This window comes from Solea senegalensis, linkage group LG1, assembly GCF_019176455.1.
Source record: "Solea senegalensis isolate Sse05_10M linkage group LG1, IFAPA_SoseM_1, whole genome shotgun sequence".
Classification (NCBI taxonomy): domain Eukaryota; kingdom Metazoa; phylum Chordata; class Actinopteri; order Pleuronectiformes; family Soleidae; genus Solea; species Solea senegalensis.
Genome location: NC_058021.1, coordinates 21,903,451 through 21,919,186, shown reverse-complemented (window position 1 = coordinate 21,919,186; position 15,736 = coordinate 21,903,451). Strand labels below are relative to the sequence as shown.

The following is a 15,736-nucleotide window of genomic DNA, read 5'->3' as shown; positions in this document are numbered from 1 at the left end:
CCAGATGTAACAAGACCACAGTCAATGTGACACTGAATACTGATGCTGGCCTCTGTGCACTCATCACAATCAGATCACTGTTCTGACCACAGCTGTTCTCTCTCTTGCTCTCTCTCTCTCACATACACACACACACACACGCTGGTTTTGCATTCTTTGTGTGGACACTTAGACATAACGCATTCCAAATTCTAACCTTAACCCTAAAACCAGGTCTTTATCCTTAAAAATCCTGCTAAAGCTCTGTGGACCAGGCAAAGTGCCCTCACAAGGTCAAAATGTCATTACAAAGATAGGCTTGTTTGACAATATTGGTCCACACAGCCTACTAAAGACATGTACAAACACACACACCAAACAGTCACTGCCCTGTCCTGTACTGCCATGCTGACTTGTTCGATTGTATTGCAAATTTCCTTGTTGTGTAACGGACTCAATATTACAATAATAGAACTTTATATTTTGTGAGATAAAAATCTCCCGTGGATATGTATATTTCTAAATCATGTGGGCTTGTTATTGTTATCTTTATAAATATACTCTGTTAAAAGATCCTGTGTGTAAACATACTGGATGATGGGGAAGTCTATATAATTGAATAGGCCTTCTTGACCATAAAGCACACAGGGTTCATTTCAGGCCCCGCTTTTATTTTGAAATTTGTCCCGGAAGCGTTTGTTCTGTATCGGTGACTTGACGTTAGTGAACCCTCGTTCTGGAGCGCAAAGGGGAATAAACGCGGTGCACAGATGTGATGTGATTGATCCCTGCCAATACTCTGGAGCCCTTCAACTCTAAAACAGGTACAACACTGATCATGAACATTATTACTGCAGCAGGAAGTGTGCGTCCACCTTTATTCACGTCGTAAATCAACATTTAAGGCTGCGTTGACTGAAGTCCATGTGGGTCTTTGTCATGAGAGAAGCTGTTTTTGTATGTGTGATCACTTTGAGCGTCTTGATCCTGCATCATCTAACAACAACAACAACAACAACAACAAGGCGTCTTTACGCAAAGACTCCATCTTCAGTTCACAGTGTCAACAGTGTGAGGGATTTATTGGAGAAGCCCACTCACTGCATGCACACGGATACATTCACTTAAGCCCTTAATGTGTTGGAGCATATGAATGATTAAGACCACATTGGACTAAAAAGGCAGTTTAATGCAAAGGCACTTAAATAATAATCACATGATTAATAACTCATCATGTTACCATGGCAGCTTTTATTTAGATTTAAAACGATGCACAGCCTTCAGAACCTGCTAAGATATTGGTTGTAAACAAAGGATGGATAGATTGTACAAGTTATGGCTCCTAGAATAACAGAACCCTATTCCTGCACTGCCTCATCACTGCCAATTCATTCTCTGTTGTGGCTTCAGGACAAATCACCATGACAAATGAAACAGTAGCACACGAGCCAAGTTTTTCTCTCCCTGTCCGTCACTTCTCGGTCAGTAACAAAGAGAACAGAGCACATGGGCCTGTTGTATTATCAAGTGACTTGATCATTTGTTTTGTGTCTGCTCTCGTTATATCAGATTTTTAGAGGAATATTGTGGTGACCTCATCTATCCCTCTCTCTTACAAACACACACATTTGCATCATTCATAGTAAGGACATTCATAGACATAATGCATTTCCTAGCCCCTTACCCGAACCTTAACCAGGTCTTAACCCCCAAAAAGCCCTAAGAAGTGAGGACCAGCCAAAATGTCCTCACTCCGTATTGTTTATACCAGGAGTGTCAAACTCATTTTAGATCAGTGGCCACATACGGAACAATTTAATCTCAAGTGGGCACAAGAATCTATTAACAATAAGCACTCCAAATGTTTCCCTTTGTCTTACATTAAATTAAGTGTCTTTTTACAAAACAACATGACATTTCTCGAGAAAAATAAGTGCAACTTCAACAATGTTATGCCCAAGTCAACCATTTACAAAGGCACTTAAACAGTCACAGGTATCTGGAACAGAAAAATACAATATTTCACAAATTCATCCAGGGGGCCGGATTGGACCCTCTGATTGGGCCGTACGCGGGCCGTACATTTGACACCCTTGGTATATACGATGTTGGTCCTCACAAAGCCACAAAGCCATAACTAGTCCAGTAAAAGCCTGTAACCTTAACCTAACCACAATTTAAATTTAAAACCTCTGTCTCAGTAGGACCAGGTTTTAGTCTCCATGACTAGCAGTCCCTACAAATTCAGCATTTATGCCAGTAAAAGTAACAAATACACATAAACACACATATTGCACAACAGTGTGACTAAATAATGTAAACTGTCAATCAATATTTCATAGAATATGAGCACAGAATATGTCATTAACATTGTGTCACTTTTAGCTACAAATATAAACCCCCTCTTCCATCTAAAATATCTTTTTTTTTTTCTCTTCAGCAGTTGCTAATCGACTTAAAGAATAAATAATGTTGACGAATAATCAGAAAAGCCTGATGCTTCATGTGAAGACGACGCACTCGGTGTCTGTGAACGAGAGGACAAGCTGCTTGTATCGTGTTGTTGTCGGGGTGTCATCTGTTGTGTCCCCATGTTGTGTCTGTGTGCCATCATCATGCGTACACGTACAACATCTGTTGGGCCTTGCCCCAGCGTGACGTGGCTTTGAGAGTGACAGCTGAGCGGGATCACGCTCACGTGACAGTGGAGGTGTCCAAAAATAGCCGTGGACGGCCACAGCTTGCGCGACGCTGGAAATAGCCACAGATGAATGTGTGTCTGGAATGTTCACGTGCTGAAATTCATGAAGTAAAAAAAAAAGACAGACACATAAATGGGGGCAGGGGGGGCGGGACCTATATGTGCTGAAGGGCGGCCTCACACATGCACAGATTGACACAGAGCATGGACATGTAAGCAGAAGGATTTAACCTAAATCTGTGTGGCAACACAGTTCCCATCATGCTCTTTGTCTAGTACATGTGGGATGACATTTGAGTTTGGCACAGCCTGCCTTGGCACCATAATTATCCCTCTGAGTGTGTGGTTTCGGTCGTTGTGTTGCATTAGTTCACCCTCACTTGTGTTTCCCCCCCCCCCACAGTTTGTCGCTTCTGTGTCACCCGTGTCAACGCTATCCTACACTGAGATTAAAGTAGATTAATCAAGGATTAGTTCACAAAATAGAAGAAGGGAGGGATGGAGTGAATGGGTAACACACTGTGTCACTTTCTTCACTGTCAACAAGGCAGTTTTTTTTCCTGGAAGACGTAGCATGTGTTCATCTGTGTGTGTTTGCCAGATCCTGCTATGGTGAGGTTTGCCAGCTATGACGGATGTCGAGGTGACCTACGAGGACTTCATTGCCTCGCGGCGGTCAGGTCGCAGAAACGCCGTCCATGAAATCCAAGCAGCCGCTGGAGCACAGGGACCCAGTGACCTGTCACAGAGTCTGGCACAGCTCAACGTCAACCAGTCAGGTAAGGAAATCATTATTTCCTTCCAAAAACAACAACAACAACAACAATTCCTCTGGTGTTTTCTGCTCCAACTCAAATGGCAACCAGTAGTGGTCTTGCAACTGGAAATTCACAGATGTCCCCTGCAACTGGACACCAATTGGACAATACCGGCTGTATAGGTATACTGTAAATCATAAAAATCAATAAAAACATAAAACAATATAATAGTAACATAATAAAATAGTAAAATAGTAAAAATCCAGATTAAAGTGTCCAGGTTGACTATTCTTATCCTGAAGTGACGGCCAAGGAGAAGAAGTGGGTCTTCAAAGTGATTTAAAATGTTCAGTGGTGGGGGCAGATTAGATTTCTATGGGTAAATCGTTCCAAGGTTTCAGGGCGGCTACAGAAAAGGCCTGTCAAAAGACGAGCGGTAAATCATTGTAAATCAAGTGAGAAGTGGGCTCATTTTCCCACAGACTATGTTTCAATTACAACTCTTTGTCTGTTGCTTTTACATTTGAAAAGGAGTAGGCAGATGAATAAACTTTAAGTTCCTACAGGCCCTACATGAAACCCCCACTTGATTGTATGCCACTTTATATCAGTGCTATTAAAAACGCTTCTGTCATGAGCAGGGAGCAAAGTTTTTATAATCATAATAAATCACACTTTTAAATGTATTTAACACAAAATGATATACATATGAGCATGTTTAGTGTTTTTATATGTTATTTTGATTTCAATTTCCATCACAAATGTTTTTTTTTATTATTGTGAACTGTATCATTCCATGTAACACTTTTACTTTGAAATTCTGTGAAATATCATTCATGAATATTGTATTTTCTTTATTGTGATATGATTTTAAACCTATTTCCCACATAGTTCCCACATGAACAGAGTGGACACTTGTCGGGCCCCTGATGTTAATAGTTGGAGAAAAGGTGAAGTAGTCATTGGGTTAGGAACATATAAGTTTATACTTAAGAAAACCTCAAAATGTGAGTTCCTGCCAGATTTAATTTAGCCAAAAATACACAAATCATCAAGTATAATATTTTTATAAAAGAATATGCTGCTCTGAGTTATTTACTCTTATTTATAGCCAACCTCGTTCACACCACTGCTTTCACTCAAGTCTCAACTGATGCGTCAAACTCACTTCCCGTGTCTCTCTTTGTCTCAGGTGAAAAAGGAGAAGATGTGGAGCAAAGCCAGGGCTCTGCAGCCAAACAGGAAGACTCTCAAGGTGAGAGCAACTAAACGGCAACCAGCGCTGGATGTTTTACGGACTCAACGCGGCCGCTAGGAAGCCGACAGCACCATCTCTTTCAATAACGACAAACACGCACAGCGAAATCCTCTGCTGCCAACATCCTCCTTTCCTCTGTGCCTTTCCTTTACGGTTTGTTGATGTGGCACTGGATGTGATGTACAGTATATGACGTCAGCAACCAGAGCCAGTTTGTCTGTTTGTCTGTGTTTTTGCAGGGTGAAGAGGGAAGGGAACAGAGGTCAGTCAAGGATTTTAGATCAGGCTGGAATGTTTCCTCTGAATTAGTCTCCTGTCCCCTTTTATTTAATTTCAACAGGTACAGAACTACCTATTAATGCCAATTTATAATCTCCTTAAATTATTTCTCATGTTTATTTATTTTGGGTTGAGCATAGATTTCATCCATCTCATTGGTGTTGGAGTGGAACTAATTTCTAATTGACGTCCTAGGGGAGGCAATGTATGTATGTATGTATACTCGACTTTATATACTTTTTCTCTTACACACTGACCCACAACCTTTCTTGTGTCCCACAGATGCAGCCAGTGTCTGATTATACAGAGTGCAGTATATTAAGATTATTTCTTAATATGAGTTCTCCTAACTTTTTTGCAGATGTTTTGTTTTTGTTTTTTACCAAGGAATAGGAAAATCTTTGAAAGTGTCCAATAATATATAAAATGCAACTGACAGACGATTTACAACTGTGATTCACATTGTGAACATTTTGTACGAGACAAAAAAAGCCACCTACATGGTTGCTAGTAGTTTTGTAACAGCATTTTTTTAATGACATGTAATCTTGTGTATTCAGTCATATTTAATTATCCCTCTCAGTGTCAACATTTTAAATACACTATGGTTTGTTCAGCGTTATCCAAATATGATTTGTTGATAGTGGGTGTTAAGAGAAATCATTTATTTGCTGCTGGAGATTAGAAGAGTTACAAGACTGACTGCACTGATGGACACCGAGTGTGTTTTTATAATTATTATTATTATTATTGTTGCTCTGTATTTTGTGAATATACACATCACATACTGTGGATTATAGGGTCCGCCAGATTAGTTATTGTTGGGATTGTACAGACTACCGGTGATTTTCTCAATTTCAAAGTCCCATTTTGTATTGATTTACCTTTTTTATAGAGAATGGAACCAGCCCTCTTAATACCACAATAGTAGCTGTGGGATAAACTGCCTTTGTGATACTAATTAAACATGCACTCAAATTAATGTTGTATAACACTGATATATTTGTGTAATTGTTACTTTTTTTATTCCATCCATATCTGATCAGTTCATTTTCTGTTTTTAGTAAGATTTGAAATGGTATAGTTCTGTTTATTTATATAGAATTTCATGTCAAAAATCGGAGTTTGTGGGCATTTTGTTTTTACAACGGAGCTACAAGGTCAAGGATAACTTAATAAGTGAGGTTTGTTTGGCGTGTATCGTCATTCATGAGTCATGTTTTCTGTGTTAAACTATGTCATGTCCCCACATTTGACTTTGCCAGGTTTGACGTGCAGTTGTAAACACTGCTAGTGAAAAATTAAACTCTTTCAATGTGTGTAGGGTCCTGTCAACTGCGAGAAAGACTGAGTAAACCAAGTCTCTGTCTCCCTCTAGTGGTCAAAGAAATGTCAAATCCATTTATCCACTCTACTGCTTTATCCTCCACATATAGACACACAAGTCACACACACATCTATGGTTAATTTGGGTTAACTTGACCCCCTGAGAACACACACAGGGAGGACATCCAAACCAGTGACCTCCTTCCTACATTTTCACCAGGTCAGATGCAGCCGCATAGTTTCGTGACTCATTTCGAGGAATAATAATTAACAATACCAGCCACAGTTCCACCAATGCCAAGTCACGGGTCATAATTGTATGTAAATGATACAGACCTTGACCTCATCACTGTAAGTGAGTGAGTAAAGTTTATTTATGGAGCACATTTACACAGATAAAAAAAATCACAAAATGCTGTCCAACCATAAATAAAATACTACAGCAAGGACAAACACTACGCACAGTTGTCATACACAAATTAAAAATCAATCCTAAGTAAATAGGGTTAAATTAGAGAGATATAAAGATATATATGGATATCTATATATATGTGATATCAACAGAGTCCATACAGCGCAGGGGCAAGAGAAGTGTGTTCAATAACCGGAGGGCTGCTGCCTGGAAACGAGTTTCTGTGAGTCTTAAAACAGGTACGAGGAGCCATCAAGAACTTTTGTTGTGTGCTGGGGAGCATGGCACAAGGATATTGGAAAATATAAGGCAGGACTTGGCCTTGCAAAGCTCTAAAATCTTCTAAAATCAAGGGGTCATGTGCTCCCTTTGCTTCCTTGTAATCGACTAATAACTTACAGGTCTGTGTTACTGCTCATTTTAACATGTTCCTCCTTTTTCAAAGCTTAATATGCAATGTGTGCTAACTTATTTTCAGTATAAGCTTTTATGACAAAGTACATGAAGACGCTGTGACACAACAAACCCACTTCTCAGAGAGAAAGCTCTCATGTACTGATAATCTCTCAAATCACGTAGCTCCACCTATCAACAGTGTTAAGCTCGGGTTACAGGTTAGACTCCGAGATAAATTGCAAGGTGACGCTCGCTGAGGGCAAAGTGACAAAGGACAAATTGCACCCAAAGAGAATGTGTAAAATCTTGGGGGGGTTGGTTACATGTATTTACTTCAAACTCACAAACAGTCATGGCATGACTACATAAAAACACATATATGTACACGCTTCAACAAATCAGCTATAAAAAATAATGTTTAGTTACAATCCAAGTGATTTTAGAGAGATAAACTTCAGTATGTGGATCCTCGTTACACGAAACAACACAAGTGTTCTTCATTACTCAAAGAGATGTGTGTGTGTGTGTGTGTGTCATACTGTAGTGGATCACTTTTCCGCAGGCATCATCATATACTGTATATACAAGTGACTTAATATACTTGTGGAATGAAGAATCCGTGCACGTCCTTGTGGAGCTCGGTGTTGACGTTTGCTCTTGCTACTTCCTTGAATGTTCGGCCGTCGAGGATCAGAATGAAATCCGACTGGCCTGGGTTGGAGTTGATGACTGATACTAAAACCACACCTGCAAATATAGAAAATAAAGGATTTACTGTGGAGACAGAGCAGAAAAACAAACGGCAACGGCACAGAAATCACATCCGATGGCAGCAGGTTTTACTTTTATTATCATATTCAGTGGTCAGTCATGTGATATCTAAGTAAACTAAGAAAGTATGTCAACTTTATTTATATAGCACCTTTCACAAATATGAAATATTTTTATTGCTTCACAATAAAAACATAATTAAATAATAAAAACAACCAAAGTACAAAACATAATACCAGCCAGGTCTTAAGCTGCTTTTTTAAGCGAGTGCACACGTTACGCAGTAAGTAACGTAAGTGGTAAAGCATTCCAAAGTCTAGGTGCTACTACCTGGAAGGCAAAGTTGACTGGGGAACCACTAATAGCCTCTGATCAGCAATGTATGAAGGAGTCTGACCATTTAAAGCTCTAAAAGAAGTTCAGAACTTTCAAATTTATTCTAAAAATGAACTGGTAACTGGTGGAGATACAGTGTGTGCTCTTTTGCCAGTGTGAGTTAAAAGTCCCGCTGCCAAATTGTGGACAGTCTGCAGACGTTCAGGCTGCTTCTTATTAAAACAAGTCAAAAGACTATTGCAATAGTCATGTAGGATCATTTCTAATTCAGCCTTTGACACAAAAGATCTCAGTTTGGAAAATGTTACTTAGGTTCGGCCGAAACAGACGCGCCTAAGAACCGATATGACCAAGGTTTCTGTCTCGTCGGCATTCTGAGGTCTGTTTTCGAACCAAATTTGCTCTCTATATCAAACGTCACATAGTGCAAAGACTCACCATCATCCTCTGACTCTCCGTTTGGTCTGGGGACGAACACCGGCTCTGACGGCCAGCAGTTGTCTTCATTCCAGTAAACAGTTTTCTTGGTTTCGGTGTCAAACTTGCCAATCTTAAGTAGAAAAAAGAGACACATTCTGAATTGACAGGGCTGGTTTCTGATGTTTTATTAGAACTTAGCATTCTGACTTTACTCCTTTATTGTACAGCAATGGAGAAGGGTGTGGCTACCTAATAATTAGCTCGCAATATCCATGAACGAAAGTAGCTTTTTAAGGTTGTGAGTGCAAAATCATTTTCTATTCTTAGACTCTCTCGTGAGTCATTGGAATCTAATTGAATTCTCAATGGTTTTATCTGGAACAACACATGAAATACATTGAATAAATTGTTTATCTTGTAGATAAGGACTGTGTGTCAATCACAAGCCATATACTCGGAACAGTTATAAAACATTTTAATAGACCATAGGTCGGCCAGCAGGCTGTGCATGTTAGAGAACTGACAACTGTTTTCCCAGTATTGACTGGGTTCATCTCCGGGGTCACTTTTAACCCTTTAATCAGTTGTGTTTTGTAAGCAATGCTCTGAAATATCAGGAATTTGAGTGCTTTTTTTTCATTTATTTGGATTCCATACTGTGTAAAACCTCTGTACTCTTGCATCACATGTCACTTGGGAATGTGTAAAAATATCTAATTGATTAATTCATTTTACACCCTCCTCTTTGTAGACATGATATCTCTAGATTTTGATGTTGTGGGCACTTTTATCGCTTCTCTCCATTGTTTCCGTTTACGTACACGGATGCCCGATGGAAAAGGATGTGTCAGCTACATCCATTAAGTGGTTTGATCTTTGTTGACACGATTGGTAATTCACATTCCAACAATGCATAACAACTACAGTTGCACGGTCAGGAGATTCCCAGGTGGTTCAACTGGCTTCTGTGATCTGCAATAACAATGCTACCATGGAACAATTGCTTTCCTGATGGCCTTGAATCTAAAGTCTCTGCCAGGAGAGACCAAGGCTGCAGAAGAACAAAGCAAACACGCATGAGATGAATGAGTCTCATTCATTCATCATCTCTTCTGTTCCGCAAGTCGAAAAGTACCTTGTTTGCCAGTGCAGATTGTGCCACGCAGTTCCCATAGACAAAGCGGTTTTTCTTGCCGTTGACGTCATAATTAATTCTGGGTAGTTCAAAACCTGATTAAAAAAAAGAAAAAACAAAACATACAAATATTGTTTATTTAACCCTTAGAACACAGAAGTACAGTATATACAGAGACTATAAGAATGTGCAATATAGAAAATTACATTTTCACCAACTTTATAAACACACCTGGGCAACAAGTACTTGCTTAAATGTTTAAAATCAGATTGAATTTGTGAAAGTTGAACGTCACAGTTCAAAGTTCACTTCACTCGTATTTATGAACAAAAAGAAAAATAAATGACTTCTGCACAATGTTTGCTACTTTATATTACCAATGAAAATGTGACATAAAATGAATCATAACTTTGACTCAACAACACATAAGAAGAAGCATTTTTAAAGCCGGAATATGTGACCTATAAACACACACCCCCAGGATGTCCATATAAGGAGTTGTGTATTATTCCCACAGCAATTTGAGGGTTAAATTGTATGAAAAACAAATTTACAAACACCCAACGCGAGAAATGAGAGAAGCACTTTTTACCTTCACACATAACTTCTGCCTGGCACAGGAGTTTGCCGTCTTTCTCCTTCACTGCGCTGGCTGTGGTGTACTTGAGTTTCACCAAGTCCTCGCCAATGGCAACATCCTGGAAAAAAAAAAAAACCCAGTTAGAATCTTATTTTTGAGGAACATTTTCAGGAAAGACATCAACATCTCCTGTTCTTAAGCCCACCTTGTCCGAGTAGGTGGGAAGCACGAATCTCCGGTAGCTTGGCTTGAAATACTTGTTGTCCTGGAAGCCGGCGTTGTCCTTCAGCTTGCTCAGGTAGAACATATCATAAAGGCTGTTGTCATTGTAGGCGATGACATCAAAGATCACGTGACCGTCCTCTTCGAAAGCGTTCACGTGATGGTAGACGACCATTGGTCCAGTGTAGTATTTTGTCTCGACCACTTTGCGCGTCTGTCGGTTTATCAGGTGGATCAGAGTCTGGGGAGGAAAGACATGTAAGAGTACAGTAACTAGCTCACACAATTATGGTAATATCATTTTATACAATGGCATAAATGAGATAATATTACAGTAATACCATGTTATTTCCAAAGTAATGTATGTATATGTATATGTATATGTATATATATATATATATATATATATATATATATATATATATATATATATATATATATATATATATATATATATATATATATATATATATATATATATATATATATATATATATATATATATATATATATATATATATATATCCTCATTACATCTTAAATCATTATAGTCACTGTACTATTATAGTACTGTGAGCACATAGAGAGCAAAGTTTCCTTACATTTTCCTCAGGGCAGAACTTCATACAGCTGGCCCAGCTGACTCTCCTCATGTATGCAGTGGCCATCCGGGCGATGTCCAGTTTGAAAGGCTGCTCGATGAAGATGAAGTAGTTGTCCGTCATGCCAAAACTGTGGTAGTAGCTCGGTGTGAGCAGGGAGCGGCAGGGAACTGTGCAGAACACCTCCGCGCTCTTCAGAACGGGCTTTCTTACGTCCACTTGCAGAAGGAAGTAAAAGAAGAAGAAGAACTGTTTAAGGACCAGGATGTAACATAATATGTTCAGTAATGACAATAAATATGTTTGTACATCGTAAATGAAGGAAAATTGTTGGTTTTCATAGCCTGAGAATAAGCCAGTAACATGCAATTAAGAGCCTGATGTGCTCGTGAACATTTATGTTCATAAAAGCAGATCGTAAGAGGGATCTATTTTGATTTGCTGTTGGGTTTCAACGACTGAAAACTGGAAAACTGGATAGTACATATGCAACTATCAATTTTGATTGTGGAAGACCTGAGATTTCCAAACAGTCAGTGGGGACAGAAAGCTGCAGGAACCAAATCACTCCAAATTCTCCAAATCACTTTCCTTTTCTCTGCAGCTGCAAAGTCCATGTGATAGGAGGAGAGGTAACGGGACAGCGTGGAGCAGGTTATCAGGTTATCAGGTTCATGTGCATACCTTCCTCTGAAGCTGCAGGGACTTTGAACAGAGTGTATTTCGTCTTTCCCCTCTCGGCTATTGCCGTTCCAAAGTTGTAGGCATTGCCCTCCTTGTCGTAGTGTGGATGGGATGAGGCCAAGTTCACAGGCAGGAACTTCAAGTAGTCCACCTGTGTGACACAGAAACACGTGAGTTTTCAAACACACTCCTCACCTCATTGTGTACGTGTGTGTGTGTGTTAAAACTGACCAAGAGAGAGTTTTACCTTGTCCAGAGTCTCCAGTGTTACAGGATCAATCTTGCGAATGTAGTTGGTTTCAGAGGTGGCGTAGTAGTCGTTTCCATATTTGATGATATTGCTCGCGCCGTTGTCAGTGAAGTCAGGCACTGTGTGGTTGAGAAAGGTGATTGCTCTGAAAAGAAAAGGCACATTTGAATCGGAAAGGCGATAAAGGCAAACGATCCCTCACAAAAGACTCTACTATCTCCTCACGGTGGGTGAGAAATGTGTGGCTCATTTGCATCTGACAAAACAGCATGCAACCTAGCACTGATAATCCTCATGCATAGGCATGATCGAGAAAAACATGAAGAGAGATGGGAGCAGCGTGTAATGAATGAATGACGGAATCAATTTGAAGAAAACAAGAAGAAAACAAACCAAACAAAACCTTTAAATGATATTTATGCACTACATATATGTAGGAAGTGTATTAAGTCTCAAGATCACCGAAATGTCCTCAAATCACAGCAGATATAAAGCATTAAAGAATCTAAGGAGAGGGGAAGTGCATTCCGTTCTGTACATAATTAAAAATACAGTTTAAAAGAAGTCAAATTAAGCTGATGAAACAATAATAATTGGGGAGTATTCTTACTTGAAAATGAAGTTCTTGCTCGGGTCTGGGTAAGCCATTGTGCCCATTTCCGACACAACTATCCTGTTTGCAGCCATGTTGGCTTTATAGGTGTCACTCTGGAGGAATCTGCTTCTGTGGGTCAATTCACCTTTAAGACACAAAACAAAGCCACAAACTGCAAATTAATCATCATTTTAAAAAATAGCCTTCGGACTTTCTTTAACAACATTTATTTCAAGTCGTTCAGGTAAGAAGTGACCGCACAGACCGTCTTTGAAGGCAAAGCTGTGGATGATTGCCATCCCATCAAACCAGTGCTGGTAACTGGTTTCCCCCACAGAGAAGAGGCCGGGGCCATTTCGCAGCAGTGTGCCCTGTAACCAACTGGGAATGTTCCCTTTTTGTTTGTTTTTTGGGTGAGAAAAAAAAACATTAAATCAGTGACATGACAAATCAATGCATCTATTGATTTGACAAAAGTTACAAAAAAAAAAGCTCAACCTACCTATTATTTCTGCCTTTTGAGGCTCCGGCCTCTCCTCTGCATTCCTGGAAAAGTCTGTGGCCATGCTTGCAGACGGAGCAACAAACAAACACTCGGAGGTGTCTGAACAACAATGCTGTCCCACAGCTGTGCAAACCACTCCCTTTAAAGCTCCTGCCTTTGTTGGCAAAGGGTGCATTATCTTATCTGTGATGGACTCTCCTTGAAGTTTTCATAGAAAAAGTAGATCCCAGATTAGGTTCCTTGAGTTTTATATTGTGTCTTTTCATAAATAGCATGTAAATAAATGATTGAACTCAAAGGGATGAACAACTTGAACAACTTGATTGTTTTTTTTGTTTTTTTATGACATGTACATGCTTCTTTCCAAGAATTTGCTGTGCCTTCACAAATTGTATCAGTTGTACAGAAGATCAGGGTCAATCTGAAGACGTATCTCATTTCTTATCTAAATTCGTTGACGTTGTAGCAATTAACTGGTTTTATTTTTCCACCAAGGGTCTGAAACGAGTTCAGATTGTGTAAACACATGAACTACAATCCCATGATTCATCTGAAGACCATTAATAAACGTTTTTTAGCACCACAACTGTGGTGCGACATTATGTAATATCCTCCAGTCATTTTGTTGCTCTCAATAGTTTTCTATAGATCAGGTGTCTCAAACTCAAATGACCTGGGGGCCACTGAGCACTGAGCCTGGTCAGGAGGGGGCCGGTCAATTTCCCAAAAAGTCCTACTTTTTCGTAGGGATGGTAATCGGTATCGGTCCAATACTGATCAAAATCACTGTATCGGACAGATAAAAACGTAGAATCAGATACAATCCAAAAATCCTATATATTGCATGCTTCACTATGTACAGACTGTAAACATTTAAATGAAATAAAGCATTTTTGCTGAGTAATGTTTGTGCTGTTTATTTAATATGTGTTACTTTCTGGAGAGAAATATGAAAATGATATGAAAACGATATCAAACATATTGCAATAACAATATTTGTGATGATTTCACAGAATTTCAAAACAAGTCTTGATATGGAACAATATAGAACTGGAAAATGAAAATGTATTTGTGATGTTAAATGAATGTTTGCCTTAAAAAACATCCAGAAATAACTTGGTATAAAGTGGTGGGCCACAGGAAATACAAAATAGGTCAGAAGATCTCTAAAAACACCAAGAAAAAGGTGTCCACTGTAAAGACCACCCACTCCTCTTATCATGTGCAGGTAATATTAACTCCAGTTACCCAGTTGAGGAGCAGACACGATCGCTCTGACACTATTACTTAAATAGATCCATCCAGACTACCATTCCTGGAATCCTTATCAGTGATTCAAACAGACAATGATAGACCTTTGAAGTGACTTGAACTAACACAAACTTGGATCATTTAACACTTCCAGAGTGAGTTCAACTTTCAAGACACAGTGAAGGCAGTTTGGTGCAAATCACTATAGAAATAAGATTTGGTTATGAAAATAGAATATCTTGGACATGCTGCATGGATGCTCTGTACAACATTAAGATCACATACACTTCATTGATGCCACACATGGGCAGGGAAATTGCCCTTTTTGTCACAAAAGAGGGAATGAATGAGCAAATGTTAATGTGAAATTTGAATAAAATCATTATATGTATATATATATATATATACACATATATATATACATATACACATATACATATATGTGTGTATATATATGAGTATAGAAGTAGAAGTATAAACATAACACACAGATGAGTTTTGTGTATAGAGAGAGTACAAAGCACACAATAATATGATGTGCACAGCTACAGCTATGTAACCATGACTACCAAGACATGTTCATCTTTTCTTCAATGCAACTTCCTTCCTTGATAAGTGAGTATTTTGAGGTTATTGTTATATGTTAAGTTTCTATGCATATTTTCCAAATCACAAGCCATATGATCTTATTCTTTAACCTTTTTTTGTATTTGTCACTCATGTACTGATGACCCTTTTGCCCGATGTGAAACTAATCTAACCTAATCTCATCTCAATTCATTCATTCACTCATCTTCTACCACTTTATCCTCCACATGGTGGTCACCATTGCCCTCCGTGTCCGTGAAAACAAATACGAGAAAACACTGCCCTCTGGTGGCTCAAGTAACACATTACCATTCACTTGGTACAACAACATAACGCTGATGATCAACACTGGATTTATTCATAACACAAAAATACCTGTATATTTTAAGACTAAGCATTTTCATATTATGTAGAGAAGCTATGAAGAGCTTTGATGTAAAAAAAAACCAAAGCACAGATCAATAATAATGCAGTTGTTTAGTGTTTTATAAACAAAATGTGATTACGGACCAACAACATGTAGTAATAAACTGAAATTAAATGAAAATAAGTGAAAACGCCTCAGCCATATCAAGAAGCATTACTTCGTTATTCTCTTGTACCCTTTGAAATAATATGCCCTCCAGGTGTTTAAGTCATTATAATTAAACACATCAAGTACTGCACAAGCTGTCATGAGTCAGTAATT

At 38.8% G+C, this 15,736-nt stretch overlaps 2 protein-coding genes across 3 annotated transcripts; one reads left to right on the top strand and one right to left on the bottom strand.

Annotated features, from left to right (window-relative positions):
• Positions 1-698: 698 nt before the first annotated feature.
• pkia (cAMP-dependent protein kinase inhibitor alpha) lies at positions 699-6,294 on the top strand. Of its 2 annotated transcripts, none has more exons than XM_044024475.1 (3): positions 699-803; positions 3,282-3,459; positions 4,631-6,294. In XM_044024475.1, exons 2-3 carry the CDS (start codon positions 3,309-3,311, stop codon positions 4,705-4,707), a joined length of 228 nt encoding a protein of 75 aa, XP_043880410.1. In that variant the 5' UTR covers positions 699-803; positions 3,282-3,308; the 3' UTR covers positions 4,708-6,294. The 2 variants fall into 2 exon arrangements, with proteins under 2 accessions (XP_043880410.1, XP_043880491.1); XM_044024556.1 differs by lacking the exon at positions 699-803 and adding an exon at positions 2,999-3,191.
• A 407-nt stretch (positions 6,295-6,701) lies between these two features.
• bco1 (beta-carotene oxygenase 1) lies at positions 6,702-13,457 on the bottom strand. The gene is made up of 11 exons (XM_044024223.1): positions 13,207-13,457; positions 12,970-13,098; positions 12,720-12,849; positions 12,107-12,254; positions 11,860-12,010; positions 11,176-11,393; positions 10,557-10,814; positions 10,364-10,469; positions 9,772-9,866; positions 8,655-8,766; positions 6,702-7,856 (listed from the first exon to the last, which is right to left on the bottom strand). The coding sequence occupies exons 1-11, from the start codon at positions 13,382-13,384 to the stop codon at positions 7,702-7,704; spliced, it is 1,680 nt and encodes a 559-aa protein (XP_043880158.1). The 5' UTR covers positions 13,385-13,457; the 3' UTR covers positions 6,702-7,701.
• Between the last annotated feature and the right edge of the window lie 2,279 nt (positions 13,458-15,736).

What these genes read in the sequence shown, in the direction of transcription:
- pkia (XM_044024475.1), top strand. Translation starts at nt 3,309, where the DNA reads ATGACGGATGTCGAGGTGACCTACGAGGACTTCATTGCCTCGCGGCGG. An exon ending in GCTCAACGTCAACCAGTCAG is followed by an intron (nt 3,460 to 4,630) that starts GTAAGGAAATCA and finishes TCTTTGTCTCAG; the next exon opens with GTGAAAAAGGAGAAGATGTG.
- bco1 (XM_044024223.1), bottom strand. Translation starts at nt 13,384, where the DNA reads ATGCACCCTTTGCCAACAAAGGCAGGAGCTTTAAAGGGAGTGGTTTGC. An exon ending in CACTGGAGACTCTGGACAAG is followed by an intron (nt 12,011 to 12,106) that starts GTAAAACTCTCT and finishes TGTGTCACACAG; the next exon opens with GTGGACTACTTGAAGTTCCT. An exon ending in AGTTCTGCCCTGAGGAAAAT is followed by an intron (nt 10,815 to 11,175) that starts GTAAGGAAACTT and finishes TTTCCTCCCCAG; the next exon opens with ACTCTGATCCACCTGATAAA.